This window comes from Pan paniscus, chromosome 12, assembly GCF_029289425.2.
Source record: "Pan paniscus chromosome 12, NHGRI_mPanPan1-v2.0_pri, whole genome shotgun sequence".
In the NCBI taxonomy this organism is placed as follows: Eukaryota; Metazoa; Chordata; class Mammalia; order Primates; family Hominidae; genus Pan; species Pan paniscus.
Window position 1 is genome coordinate 116,072,642 of NC_073261.2, and position 15,524 is coordinate 116,088,165.

At 56.6% G+C, this 15,524-nt stretch overlaps 1 protein-coding gene across 16 annotated transcripts in view; it reads right to left on the reverse strand.

Moving 5' to 3' along the window:
* Positions 1-12,740: 12,740 nt before the first annotated feature.
* HPCAL1 (hippocalcin like 1) overlaps positions 12,741-15,524 on the reverse strand; it is a 292,220-nt gene continuing 289,436 nt past the window's right edge. For 15 of the 16 annotated variants that reach the window (XM_057301344.2, XM_057301346.2, XM_008952306.5 and 12 more), the window contains one exon: positions 12,741-13,622. In XM_057301344.2, coding sequence (XP_057157327.1) covers positions 13,525-13,622 — 98 coding nt within the window. In that variant the 3' untranslated portion in view covers positions 12,741-13,524. Of the gene's footprint in view, positions 15,393-15,524 lie in introns of all 16 variants that reach the window. The other variant, XR_010109317.1, reaches the window with a different exon arrangement.

Consider the following 15,524-nt stretch of genomic DNA (forward strand, 5'->3'; position numbering starts at 1 on the left):
CCACTTTCATGCCCGTGAGAAGTTAGGAATGTATACGGTACCACATTTGGCAGTCAGCTTATTTTAATAAATTCAGCAACAGCAAGTCCCTACCATGTTGTGTATCTTCACCATCTTGTCTGACCATGACCACTGGCCTTGTGTGTTCTTTTACTCAACGTGTACCCCCGCTCTCCCCCAAAGTGTGGCAGGCTCTCATGCTCCTTAACCCCCACTGTGGCAATGTCTTACGGGTAGCGCTGAAGCTGCAGGAGGAGGGAAGGACACGTCAGAGCCACCAGGCAGTGGGAGCATCTTGGAGTCCCCACCAGCCTCATGAGGGGGACAGGAAGAGAGCAAATGTGTAGGGAGGAAGGCTGTGGCTCCTCCCGGGGTGGGAAGGTCAAGCCGATGCTGTCACCCATTTACCAAAGCTGAAGAGAGTGACTTCCTGCCTTTCTCAAAAGCATCACCTTCCCCTGAGCCTTGAGTCCAGAGAAGCCAGGGGCCCTCATGTGGCTGCCGAGTTAGCTCAGGGCTTGGCTTATCACCAACTCTGGTCTCCCTGGGCCAGGGTTGCCAAAACATGAAAGATTTTTTCAGGAGTCATAGAGGTTGGTTCTGACTGGAGGGGGAGGGCGGGAAGGAGTGCTGTAGTCCACAGCCCTGCCTTCCGGGAGCCTGAGAAGTAGGATGCTGGTGTGTTTGGGTAACTCTGAGCTCCCCAACAAGGGCAGTTCCCTGGGATCCGGGACCCACTATGTTAAGAGAGTTGGCACTGAGTATGTACTGTGTGCCAAGAAATTTGAGCTAGACACCAAGCCTAGAATCTTGGTAAATTAGGTCTTCCATCTTAAAAAGGAAGAAATTCCCGAGATCGCTTAGTGGCAGTGCTGAGCTTGGACTGAAAAGGGGAGTATTCCACTCAAAATCAACTAAGGCTTTGGAAACAATGCTCTTTCAGCCAGTTAGGGAAAATGTAATCCAACAACGGTCAGTAGTGCCAGTGGGGACAGAAACAGCCGCAGGTAATCCCGTGCTACACGTGAGCGGCCCCTGAAACCTCGCTTCTGACCACAGCTTGGCGCAGCCACTTACAGGCCCCAACAAAGCCAGACTTGGGTCTGTGAAATGATGTGGCCAGGCTTGATCAAGTGATCTTCCTTGGCCCTTGTACATGGGAGCAGGCAGGCGAATTTGGCAGAATAGACCAGAGAACGAGGACAACCAGACGGTAGCCGGGGCTGTGTCGACACCAGGCACCGTCCTCCAGGAGGCTTAAGTCCTGCTTTGCATTTGGGTATCTCCACGTCATTTTTAAAGATGGTGCTGTCTGGTCATGCACAGATACTGGGCCTTTCTAGACTCGTGACTTGAAGTGAATACAGCTCCACCATGACCACTTGTGAATTTCTTCCTGGCGTGCTGGCCCCCGGGAGAGGGGATTCAGGGGAATTGAGCTATTGGGCAAAGGTAAAGGCAGCCAGAGTGCATTAGAATCACTCAGGGTGCTTTTTAAAAATACTCATTATTGCTCCCTGACCACTTTCCCCAGACTCTGGGGATGGGGTAGTGTTGGAGCAACTGGAGAATCATCTGGAAGACATAAAAGTATCCCCAACTCCTGCTCCAAAATACATTCCAGATAGATGAAAGTTTTAAATATAACAGATTAGACCATAAACCTACTGGAAACAAAGTCAAAAGGCAAGGGACAAACAGGGCTACGATGCCCGTGAAAAGGACTAATTTTCTTCATATTAAAAACTCCAACAAATCAATAAAGTAACAATGCAATAGAAAGTGGGCAAGGCATAAACTTGGCTCACAGTAAACTTTTTTTTTTTTTTGGTAGGCAGAGTCTCACTCTCACCCAGGCTGGAATGCAGTGGCACCATCTCAGCTCACTGTAACCTCTGTCTCCCGGGTTCAAACGATTCTTCTGCCTCAGACCCCTGAGTAGCTAGGACTACAGGTGCATGCCACCACACCGGGCTAATTTTTGTATTTGTAGTAGAGACGGTTTCACCATGTTGTCCAGGCTGGCTTTGAACTCCTGGTCTCAAGTGATCCACCCATCTCTGCCTCCCAAAGTGCAGGGATTATAAGCATGAGCCACTACACCCAGCCAACAGTAAACGTTTTGAACATGAAGACATTTGTCAACCAAAGGAAACACACAGTAAAACTATGAGAATCTATTTCTCACCTATCAGATTGGCAAAGACAAGAGTTCCCCAGCTCGCGGGGTGAGCAGGTGTGTTCAAGCACTGGGCGGAAAAGTAAATTAGAGCAACAGTCTCTTTGGAGGGAACTTGACAATATCAATAATCCACATTATCTTTGACCCAGCAGTTCTAAGAATTTCTCTGATGATACTCTTCGAAAATTATTCATTGTGGCATCATTTGTAAACAATCTCTTGTATACAAGCAGGTACTGATGAAATTGTCAATGGAACGGGATATACAGTGGTTAAGGAATGAAGCAGATTCATCAGTACTGATAAGGAACAAGCTCCAAGCTAGATTCAATGAGGATAGCAAAGCAAGGGGCACGTGTAGTATGCTACTATATGTGTAAAAAGCAAAATCAAACCCCAACAAACTGTGTGTGTACATACATACTTGCATATGCATGGCATATTTCTGGAAGAGCTTGTAAGAAACAGGTAACAGAGGTTGCCTCTAGGCAGAAGAACCAGAGGCCTGGGCCGAGAGTGGGGACTGGCTCCACACTGCGCTTTTGACATTGGAATGTATTACTGACTTTACGAGGATTGTAAAATAGGTTTCCCACGTGAAGACATAAACTCAGAGATGAACTCAAGTCACGCAGATAGTGAGGCAGCATTCAAGCCAGGTCAGAGGACCCCAGCATTCATTCGGTGTTTCCCTACCCTGGGAACATGCTGTTAAGCAGCTGGAGGGTGGCTTGGGCAGTGGACTGGCTCAGGGGGACACGGTAGAGTTGCTCACGACCTGGTCCTCACCTTTGCAGGGTCCAGGAGGGCTGGCTCATGCCAACCCAGCTCATGAGGCCGACGAAGGCAGCAGACCCATCAGAAGCCAAAGATGGGAACATTCCTGGCACATCAGCAGGTGGTCAACCCCTCCCTCCCCGACAGTGTCAGGGCCAGGCACTGCCCCTCACAGATAGCCTGCAGCAACCAAGGGCAGGCCAGAAGCCGGTGGGCAGAGCAAGCCACGTGTGCCCCCTGCGGCCCTCTTGAGCCCTGGCTGACGCCCACTTTGCACTTTCTCGTGGGTAGGGCCTGCCCCTTCCCGGGCCTCACTCGGCTTGTCTTGTGAAGTCATGTGCTCGTCACACCCCCAGCAGTGACCTCTTCTACTGGGACCACACATCTCTTCGCAGGTTCCCTCCTTACTAGATTTTCCTAAGTGACTCGAAGTGGCTGGCTAGCCCCCTCCGCTTTAGGGGGTTTTCTGGCTGTCACCCTGTACCCTCTTTGACATGGGCCCTCCCCCATGATGGATCTGGGGGTTTGCTTTGCACCATCTCTGGGCCCGGCTGGAAAACTGCCCCTGAAGGCAAGAGTCGACCCGTTTCAAATCGGGCTGTGTCCCCACCAGGGATTCCCGAGAAGCCTCAGTGCCTGGGGGTGAGGGGGGCAAGTGGGGGGCTCTGCCTTCTCCGCCTCACCCAATCTCACCCATCGGGTTTCAAGGTAGGATGTCATGTGAAGCAAAGGCTTTGCTGAGTTCTCCCAGTTCTTGTGTTTTACAGATGGGATGAAGCCCAGAGAGGTCAAGTGACTCGTCCAAGGCGAGTCCGTGAGTTAGAAGGAGGGCCTGGGTGTCCTCAGGGCCCTGCCTCACCAGCCAGCTTCTGCTCCTGGGCTCTTGCTGAACAATGACCATGACTAGAATGCGGCATCCTTCTCTCACCAAGGGCAACGTGTTCCCGGCCCCTGCTCTCTGCCAATCCTATTCCCTGCCAGGGTGGCAGAGGCAGCCCCGAGCACCCATGGCTCCGGAATACCACAGAGGGTGGCACCTGGCCCTGCATTCCTGCTGTGGCTTCAGCTTCGGCTGGAGCTGGACAGACGAAGCTGGACCCAGGCCCCACACCTCACTAGGCACTAGCCAGACCCAGGCCCCATGCCTCACTAGGCACAGGGGTCCCCACGGCCGCCTCCTTCTGAGTGGGGGTTGAGCTGGTGCCCCCCACCCACGGCAGGGCAGCTACAAGGGAGGATAGGTGAAGGCCCGAATGCAGGGCACAGAGTGGAAGCGCCTCCGGAATTCTTGCTGCTGTTGGGAGTTAGGAGAATTTTATCCACGTGCAGCGTTGACTCCAGGCTGGAGAGGGCTGTGACCAGGCGTGCTCTGCCACTGGCCAGGGGTTACCTAGGTGGAGCTCAGTCAGGTGACTTGTGGAGCTCAGGCCCGTGAGCTTGTGAGCTGGGGATCGGGGGTCTCCAGGCTGGGCCAGCTCGGGGGTGGCTCCGCAGGGGAGGAGACCTGGTGCCCTGCTGGGCAAGGGTCAGTCTGGGCCTGGGTGGTTCCGCCAGGAGGGTCATGCACCTGGCCCTGGGGGTGCCTGTCAGAAGGCCTGGCCCTTCCAGCTTCTCACCCGCCCCAGGGCTGTGCAGGCCCCACTCCCTGGCTTCTCAAGGAGGATTGCCAGATTTAGCACAAAGATAAGATACTGCACGGGACATATGTCAGCTGCAAAATTGCTTCTTGTTGATCTGAAATTCAAGTGTAACTGGGTGCCCTGTATTGTATCTGGCATTCCTATCTGGCAATAAGGCCTCTGGTCCTGGGTACCAGGAGCCTGGCCTCAGCTTTTGTGTGCCGTTTGGCCCACCATAAGTCAGGGGCTCCTCTGGGCCTCAGCATCCTCCTCTGTCATCAAATGCCGCCCAGGACAGAAAGCTTTTCTCGAAAGCAGGCCCACCTGGAACCAGCACACCCAAGCCCTGGATGGCCCTCCTAGCTATGGACACCAGGGGGCAGCAGCACCCCGCATTGGCAGCGCGGTCAGGGCCAGGAAAAGGTGGTCAGATCACTCGACCACTGGGCAAACACTGACAGCTCGACTATCACAGGGGGCCCTTGACAGCCTCAGGGCTGTGAGACTGGAGCGTGGCCTCGATCCAGAGCTCCCGACTCAGCCACTCCAGGGTCCCGGGGGCTTTGAGGAAGGGGCACCAGGCAGCCCAGTCCCCGACCAGACCACTCCCCTGACCCCCAAAACACTTCCTGAGGCCCCCCAGGTGAAGCCCCCAGCCCAGCCCCTGCACCCCTGCCCCATGTTGTAGAACCAGACCTGTGTACAGCTGATGGGGCCCTGCAGCCTTGGTCCTGCCTGTCCCCCTGCCCGTCCCCGAAGTGGCCCCAATCCCCTCTGAGGTGTTCCCAATCCTCCCCTGTGCCCACCAGCGACTGGTGACCCCACCCGGCCTCCCCTGACCACCCCCCATGATAGACTGAGTGGGCGGAGGGCAGATCTCCCCCCGCCACCCCTCCTGTGGGGCTGGTGCCTGGCACCTGTCCCTGAGCCAGAGGCAGAGCCCACCTGAGGCTGCCTGTGACGCCCTCCCCATCCCCCACACACCACCACACATGCAAACACACCACACACATCCACAGCGCACACTAAGACCACATGCCCCAGCCTCACACACACCCCACAAGACACCCGCACACATGGCTCCCATGCTCTGCCATCCCCGCCAGGGTGCCTGACCCTAACCCTGGGGCCCCCACCTTCCGAGGTCCCCAGGAACCTGGAGGTCAGGTCCTGCCCCTGAGGACCCTTGCCATTCCCCTCAAGGCCCTGCAGCCCCTCCCTCTGCCCCTGGTTCCCTGACCACATGGTTTACAGGTGAAGACACAGCGCTTGTCCAGTGCCAGGCGGCTCATTCGAGGTGGAGCTGGGACTTGGCCTGGGTCTCAGTGTGTGTCCAGGGCATAAGCTTGTGCGGTTCCAGGTGCGTGAAGACAGAGCAGAGCCACCTGCTGACCCTCCCTTCATTCATTCATCCCCACTCATTCCTGAGCAGCCTCGCAGGGCTTCAGGGTGGAGACAACCAGAGTAATTTGATGAGGTCACCGAAGGCGACCTCTGGAGGAGGGGACATGGAGGCCTAGGACAGGCCTGGTGCAGGGAAGCTCAGCGTGGAGGGAGGCCACTGTGGGCCCAGGTGGGCCAGGAAGGGGAGCAGGGTGCCCAGAGCCCAGGCCCAGCCTCTCAGGCCACGGAGCCAGGCACCCCACCTGGCCCTCCTGGAATGAGCTGCCAGGGCTGCCACTCAACAGCCTCATGTGGCACTCCAGAAGCCACCCACCTGTGGACCCGGCGGGTCCACCACAGCACACGCAATTCCACACACACACACACACACACACAAACACAGCACAGTACACACCACCACACACATCCACAGCACACGCAATGCCACACACACAGAGCACACACCACCACACACATCCACAGCACACAGTTACACCATGCCCCACACACCATGACACACAAACACACCACACACATCCACATCACACACACACAGCACAGTACACACCACCACACACATCCACAGCACACAGTTACACCATGCCCCACACACCATGACACACACAGACACACATGCATCCACATCACACACATGTACACATAGTTACACCATGCCCCACACACCACCACACACGCAAACATACCACACACATCCACAGCACACACACAGTCACACCATCCCTTACACACCACCACACACACAAATACACCACACACATCCACATCACACAAAGTCACACCATACCCCACACACCACCACACACACACACAAACACACCACATCCACAGCACACACACACAGTCACACCATGCCCCACACACCACCACACACGCAAACATACCACACACATCCACAGCACACACACACAGTCACACCATGCCCACACACCACCACACATGCAAACACACCACACACCTCGACATCACACACAAAGTCACACCATCCCCACACCATTCCCACACACCCAAACACACCACACACATCCACAGCACACACTAAGACCACATGCCCCAGCCACACACACACCCAACACAACACACAGACGCACACACACACACCTAGTGGATGAGCCCGCTCGAGCCCGGAGGGCCTGGCTGCAGCTGGAAGAGGCCGTGGGCAGGTGGCTCCAGGGCGGGCCAGGGTCTGCCTTCCCGTGAACTGCAGGAGGCAGGTGGCCCCTTCAGGTCGGGGCCCCATGGTACAGTCCCACAGCCCGCTGGGAAGAGCCGGAGGAGCTGAGGCCTTCCAGGGGCCCTCCAGGGGCTGCCGCCCCGCCCGCCCCCGCTGGCCTCAGCCACCCCTCCTCCCGAGCTCCCTCCCACCCTCCCCAGCCTCCTGCCCCAGGCAGGCTGTACCCGCCCCCGCAGCTCCTGCGCCCCGGCAGTGCCCTGCTGTGCCATGCCCCACGCTGGCCCTGGGGAGGTGTTTGCTGGATAAACAGCTGCCCCCCGGGGCCCAGGCCCGCAGTGCTCCTTCGCCACCATGTCTCCAGCATCACCCCGTCTCCTCTGAGACCTCTTCCCAGGCCACAGTAAGGGAGCCCCAAGCCAAGGAGAGGTCGTGCCCAGCTTAAAGGAAACTGACCTTGGCCCTGCCCTGCCCTGCCCTACCCCGCCCCACTCTGGGCCGGGATACATCGCTGCCGACCCGGAGCCGGAGCCCAGGACCAGCGGGCACCAGGCCCCTGCGCCGCAGTGGCGGGGTCAGAGCGGCAGGACTGGGTGGCTGGTGACAGGTGGGACTAGCACGGGACCACTTGCCTCTCGAGCTGAGCCCCGCCCCTGCCCCACAGCTCCATTTTCCTCTTGTTCCTTTCAGGGCTGCCAGGCTGCTTGCCCAAGCCGGAGTCTGTTCCCCGACGGCCGAGGCTCCCGCTGGCTGGCAGCTCCCCAGGCGTGTGGGCTTGATTCACAACGGCGCCCAGCCCAGGGCAAGGCGGCTGGGGGAAGGTCACGTCACGGATGAATCCCAGGCCGAACTCCTGTTTTTCTAAATACCTTTTCCTGGGCCCACGAGGTCCCTCTCAGAAGCCTGAAGGTCCTGTGGGTTCTGTCTCCTCTTGGGGGGCTGTGATCCTAACTGGACCCCCGTTTTGGGTCCCTGCTCATGCGCACCCCTGATCTCAAGAGGCAGATAGAAGATCTAATGACGTACCTGCCTAAGCCTGGCAAGGAGGGGAGGGTTCCATTGGGAGTCCAGTGCCCCGCCCTGAGAAACAGGCGCTCAGGAGGGCGCCCCTCAGGCAGTGGTGGGGAGGTGCGCCCCCTTCTCCACTAGGGCGTGACCTGGCACGGGGTGGGGAGGGAGTCAGGCCTGGGTGCCACAAATACAGTGAGTTTAAGTCTTGTTCAGGGACCCAGGGAGAAACCCCTTCATTTCTCTAGACACCAGGGGCCCTGAAGGAGGCCGCTGGCAAGGAAACATGGACCCGGCTCCAGCCCAGCTACTGGAAGACCTTTCTGGAATCGGGAGAAGATGCACCTCGGACTTGGGAGCTGATCCTTCTTTCAATTCCTGATTCTGCCACCTCTTGCTAAGGATTTCGGGCTAGTTACTTAACTTCTCTTAAACCAGCATTATCAATCTGTATAATGTGGTAGTGATACCACATTGCAGGGTTGATGGGAGGGTTAAATTAGACATTTAAAGTTTTAAACAGTGTCTGTACGTGGAAACCCTTGATAAATGGGAGCTAATGTTTTGCTAGCTCAATGCTGGTTCCCACGCGGGAGGCCAGTCTACCCAAGCAGAAAATGCCTGGGGCTGTATTAATTAAGGCCTAAGGTTCAGAGTAAGGAAGGTGACAGTCTTGCCCTACTAGGGGATAATCGTGGCCTGACTAGATGAACTGTCTTGGGACTAACACCCCATACTGCCACCCTCCCCTCCACACTCCAGGGCTTCCTTCCTTCGAGTCTAAACATTTTCCTGTCTCAGGAGTTGTTCCCATTACCCTGTGTTTACTCAGTGAGCATGGGACACCATGCAGTGAGTGTCAGGACAGCTGGTGGATGGGACCATGGAGCCACCGGAGCCATTTTCCAGAGTTTCTGTTGAGTCCACCCACATAAGCCTTGCTTAGGCAGGTACATGATTAGATCTTCTATCTGTCTATAGGATAAGGGACACTTGTATGCAACTCCCAAGGAACTTTAACAACTTGGAGTGCCCGTGCAGGATGGCAAAGGGTCTGGGATCCCCTGGGGCAAGGAGAAGGCAGGACAAGAGAGAAGCTTGCAGAAGGAGGGGGTTGGAGGAAGAGGAAGCAGGCCCAGGGCCAGTACTGCAAATTACCAGGGAAGGACAGATGGAGACACTTTCTTTCTTTTTTTTTTTTTTTTTTTTTTTGAGACAGAGTCTCTGTCACCCAGGCTACAGTGCAGTGGCACCATCTCGGCTCACTGCAACCTCCGACTTCTGGGTTTACGCCATTCTCCTGCCTGAGCCTCCTGAGTAGCTGGGACTACCGGCGCCCACCACCACGCCCGGCTAATTTTTTATATTTTTAGTAGAGACGGGGTTTCACCGTGTTAGCCAGAATGGTCTCGATTTCCTGACCTCATGATCCACCCGCTTTGGCCTCCCAAAGTGCTGTGATTACAGGCGTGAGCCACCGCACCCAGCCGAGACACTTTCTAACAACCCGCCCTGAAAGATCCTGATCCCGGACAAAGGAAGAGACTGAGGAGGCCTCCTGCTGGGTGGGTGGCATGGACGACAGTTTTGGGTTCACTTCTGGGTTCTTTCCCCCTCTGATAGGCTGGGCTTCTTGGCACAGGGACACCATCTTTGGGGTTCAATTCCCTGCCTTCCCAGAGAGCACTGGACTCCTGGACAAATCATACTGGCTTCTGTGAGCTCCTTGTAGGGCAGGGTCCACTAGGATCCCCATATCTACCTCCTCCACATCTGAGCAGAAGTGGTTATAATGGTTAATTTTATGTGTCAACATGACTGGGCCATGGGGTACCCAGACATTTGGGCAAACTGATTATTTTGGGTGTGCCCGTGAGGGTGCTTTTGGATGAATTTGACATTGGAACTGGTGACCAATGGGGGAACCAGGTGGGGTAAAGCAGATTGCCCTCCCCAGTGTGGGGATCCTCATCCACTCAGCTGAAGGCCTGAATAGGACAAAAGCCTGAGAATTTGTTCTTTGCCTCACAGTCTTGAGCTGGGACATTGGCCTCCTCCTCCCTTAAGATTCAGACTGGAACTACACCATTAGCTCTCCTGGGTCCCCAGCTTGCTGACCTCTGTCTACAGGGGACAGGGCTGCTTGTCTCCTTGGGACCTCTCAGCCTCCATAATCACGTATAAGCCAATTCCTTATGATAAATACATCTATCTAACCATCCATTCGCCTACCCATTCATCCATCCATCCATCCATCCATCCATCCACCCACCCACCCACCCATCCATGCATCCACCCACCCATCCAACCAATCACCCACCCATCCATCCATCCATACATCCACCCACCCGCCCACCCATCCACCCATCCATCCAGCCACCCACCCCCCAACCCATCCATGCATCCACCCACCCACCCAACCATTCACCCATCCATCCATCCATCCATCCACCCACCCACCCCTCAACCCATCCATGCATCCATCCACCCACCCAACCATTCACCCATCCATCCATCCATCCACCCACCCACCCCCCAACCCATCCATGCATCCACCCACCCACCCAACCACTCACCCACCCATCCACCCATCCATCCATCCACCCGCCCACCCAACCATTCACCCACCCACCCATCCATCCATCCACCCACCCATCCATCCACCCACCCATCCACCCACCCACCCATCCACCCATCCTCCCATCCATCCATCTACCCACCCACCCATCCATTCACCCACCCATCCACCCAGCCATCTATCCACCCACCCATCCACCTGTCCATCCACCCACCCACCCACCCATTCACCAACCCATCCACCCAGCCATCCATCCACCCATCCATGCATCCACCTGTCTATGCATCCACCCACCCATCCATTCACCCACCCATCCCCTCACCCACTCATCCATCCATCCATCCATCCATCCATCCACCCACCCACCCATCCATCCACCCACCCCTCCCATCCATGCATGTCTCCTATCAGTTCTGTTCCTGGAGAACCCTGACTAATGTAGTGGTCACTCCCATCTGTTTCTGTTGGACTCTGTCCCCATCATAAGTGAGCCCTCCCCACAACAAGCACTCTTGATTTAACCTTTGCCAGTCCCAGTTAAATGTTTATAAAATTCAAGCCATTCACTGGCTATTCTTCCAGGTGAGGCAGTGTTGCCAAAGGCACCGTCTTGCCTCTTCGTAGCAAGCTAGATCTGCCCAGGGCACCTGGCCTCCATCTCTGCACCCCACCTGGTTCCCCCATCAAGGCTTGGTGGCTCTGGGTGCATGCGGAGTTTTACTATGAAATAGCTCTAGCAGTGCCATTGACTCAGAAGGCACTTGGCAAACAGACTCACCATTTCTATTAAAAGAGACATGGAGTCTTAAAAAATATTAAAATGACTAAAATCAACAAATTAGCTGCTGTTGCTGAAGGCCTGCTGGGAGGCAGGTTACAAGCCATGCGCTTTGCATATGTGACCTTGAGCCACCCAGCTCCCCCCATCCCCTACAGTGAAGACACTGAGGCACAGAGGAGCCGACAGCAGCAGGCAGGTGGGCAGACGCCGTAGTGCCCGTCCTGGTAATAGAACCTCCATTCCACTCACCCCTTCCCAACCCTATGCCCTCTGGGGGAGGCGGATGCCTCCTTGGCCAAGGGCCATCTTGACCAGCGTAAGCCAGCCGTGGCCATGACATGGTCATCTTGTGAACACAGGCCATGGTTTCAGCCATGAGATGTGGGGCTGGTGGGGACGGGGTGGTGGGCGGATTCTGGAGGGTTTTCCTGTCCCTCAGTGGGAGGACAGAGGCTTCTCTCCCTGCCTCTTGATGCTCCCATGTCAGCTGTACTGCCCAGAACCACAACAGCAGTTGTGGGCACCCCAGGAAGACAAGCCTGAGGTGAAAAGCTGACTGTGATTAGGAGGCGCAGTGCTGTTCACCCGAGGTCCCAGCTACTCAGAAGGCTGATGCGAAAGGATTGCTGGAGCCCAGGAGGCTGAGGCCAGCCTGGGCAACATAGAGAGTCACTCTCTCTTAAAAAAAGAAAAAAAAAAAAAAAAAGACAAGCTGATGCCTGGGGATCCCCAGCGATGCTGCCTTTGGATCCCTTGGCAGGCGAGACCAACCCCCACTTCTTCAGCTGGGCCTTCTGCTGCTGGGACCAGAAGCACTGACGGCAGCGGCGAAGGCTGGATGGAGAACCAGGCCTGCCACCTCTGGGGCCAGCCTGACTGCACCCTTGGCTATGCCCGTCCTCTCTTGGAATGTGGCTTTCCTACGACCTGAAGCCGTGGAAGGAGAAGGAGAGGGAAGGGCTGGGGGGAGGCAGAAGCCTGACCGTCAGATCTGCCAAGAACAGTCATCGTTTATTTCCACGAGTATTTCTTGGCATTAGGCAGATATTGAAGAACAGGCTGCGCAAGATTTATAAACGCGGGGACAGCTGGAGGGACGTAAGAGGGGCCGGGTTTACCAACAGTGGTGGCACGCAGCAGACCCACCTTGCCTGGAGAGTGCAGGGGCCACGGCCTGAGGAATGGGGGCTCCCGCGAGCAGACGCAAAACTCAGAAAATGCCATTTATTTTATCATTTTAATACCGGAAATGCCAGACCAATCAACAGGGAGGACAGACCAGACACAAATGCCTGTGCTCACAACACGGATGGGAGGATCATCACGGCTCAGGGCACACATGCATTTCCTTAGAAACAGGCAGACAAAGAGAGCATAAATACCACACAACAGCCAGGCTCAGGGGGCTGCGGGCCACAGGGGGCTGCGCTTCAAAGGCAGTCAGAGGCATTAAATACGGGACCTACACAATACACTCCACTTCACCATACATAATTTATATATTAAAAGAAAGGGGACCACAGTATCTATACGTGCAAGCGGCTGTGGTGGAGAAAATGAACAGGGGGGGCAGCCATGCACGGGAGAGGCTCCCTGTCTACCCTCCCGACGCCTCGTCCCCACCCTTCCCACAGAGTCACTTGGGATCACAAAACGCATGGGCCGGCCGGGGCGCAGCCTCGGGAGGTCCTGCCTGGTCTCCTCGGCGTGGACCTCTGAGCTCCCCGTGAGCCGGGAGGTGCCTGGAACCAAGAACACTTGAACCCTGCATGTCACCACATCCCTGGGAGTTGCCCTGGAAGGGACCGGGCCAGGCGTGAGGGGAGGAATGTCGCGTTGGTCAGGTGGAGGAGGGAGGCGCAGCCACCGGGCCGGGCAGGTGCGACGCATACCCCAGGCCCGGGGCCCGGGAGAGCAGGAACAATTGCGGGGCATCCACTCTTGCAAGCAAAGCTTAAACGGCACGACAAGCCTGTGTTTCTCTGCAACTGTCCAGGGGCCGCTCGCTCAGAACTGACTGGCACTGCTGGGGTCGCACTGCAGCAGGCGGACGATGGAGGGGTCGCTCTTGGCACCTTTGATGAATTCTTCCAAGGACAGTTTGCCTGCAGGGGACCAGAGACAATGGGATTAGCCAGTGCTCACTGTTCTTTATGCTTCCAGAGAGGATGGGGACAGCTCTCAGGTCAGGGATGCTCCCTTTGTTGAAAGTCCTGAGCCTTCTTGAAGCTGGACGGTGTCTAGTCTCCATTCACTTTACAGGCATTTCTGAAAAAAATCCTTTTTCCTTTCCCTGCTCCCTGCAATACATCAGGTACCTCAAAGGGCTTACCCAGCAAGCTCAGCAGGACGTGGCTGATGAAGGCCATTTAAATCCTTTTAGAAATCACCCCACACTTTGCTTATTAAGGAACGTGTACACTGTGCAGAAAAATGAAGCATTTGCCTCTAACCCATACAGAATCCAGGCTGAGAAGGCCATGCTGGTTGGGGGCCCCCGGAAGCACGGTCCGGATCCTCCCTGGCATCAGCGTAGACCCGCTGCTCAGGCTTGGGGTACCGAACTCATGCTCTGTACTGTTTTGGCCCCATGCGGTGAGAGGAAAACCTAGAAAAAGATTGGTCGTGCTAAGGAATCAGCTGCCCCCTCATCCTCCGCATCCAATGCTGGTGACAACATATTCCCTCTCCCAGGACACAGACTGGGTGACTCCACACTGGGCTGAGTGGCCTCTGGAGGCTCGTGGCCTAGGGCGGGGCTCCGTAAGGCTGATCGGCTGAGCTGGGTGGGGTGAGGTTTTCTGACCCTCCGCTCCCCATCCCATAACCGCTGTCAATGAGCTCACACTGTGGTCACTATAGCCCTGGCTCTGCTAGTCCACAAGCAGGATAGGCTGTAAGGATTCTGCCCGTTCAGACGTGGCCTCAAGGGCAGGAGGCGGTCCCTCTGGCTCCAGCTGGTGGGGAAGGATGAGGTTTGAGGTTGGCTGCGTCCTGGCGGCCTGGGTCCTGGGGCAGCCCCTCCATGTGTCTGTTTGAGGCTCTGTGCTGTCAGCTGGAATCACTAGGGCACCCTGCAAAATGTCTGTGCAGGCAACACAGACGCATGCAGCCAGGCCCAGCACAGGGGAAGGCATGCAGGAGGGGCTCTCGGCTCTGGCACATGGCAAGCCACCAACGTTTCCAGGTCTCAGGATCTTCGTCTCGAAGGTGGGATAATGGGAACACCCATCTCAAAGGCGCCTGAGAGGATGCATTTGAGGACTCAGACCAGCACCAGGACGGAGGACGCCCCTGCACAGTAGGGCCCTCCTGGGAATTCAGCCCCTCCAGCCCACTGGCAGGCAGGGGCACCTGTCCTCATGGGACTCTGGCCCAGGCTTGGGCAGGCTGGCTTCTTCCAGGGCACGAACTTGATGCCTCTGGGGCCTGGGCAGCCTGCTGGCCCCAAGAGAGCCCAAACGATGCCCGGGCTAAGGGGTGGGTAGGGAGAGGGAGGGACAGCCAGGCCCTCAGCAGACAGTCCCCAGGACCCTCTGCCAATGGAGAGAGTGGCTCCCCACCCTCCACCTCTGACCACTCAGGGCAGCCAGCTGTGTGGTCATCTCCTTGGCTAGGTGTGGGGCCTCAGAGTCCACGGCCCCAGCCTCCCCACTTCCAGTTCCTGACCCCAGGCCCTCCTGTCTCAGGCCGAGAGAGAGCGGGCCAGCCCAGATGGACCTCCAGTCAGGAGAACCAGAGCTGCCCCAGGACGACTCTGAGCGCTGCTGAGATGCTGGGAGCTTCCGAAGGTTCCACTGGCTCCTCCTGATGGAGGGCAGGGCAGGCGAGGGGGTTGCTGAGCACAGCCTGTCCCACATGTGCGGCCTGACAAGCTGAGGAGAGGGTGGCTTTAATGATACTTGTGTCCTGGAGAAACCCATCAGCCCAGCCTAGAGGCCTGGAGCAGCCAGGCACCTTCCAGGGTGGCCAGGGAAGTTGGGGCAAACTCCAGGGCACCATCACTC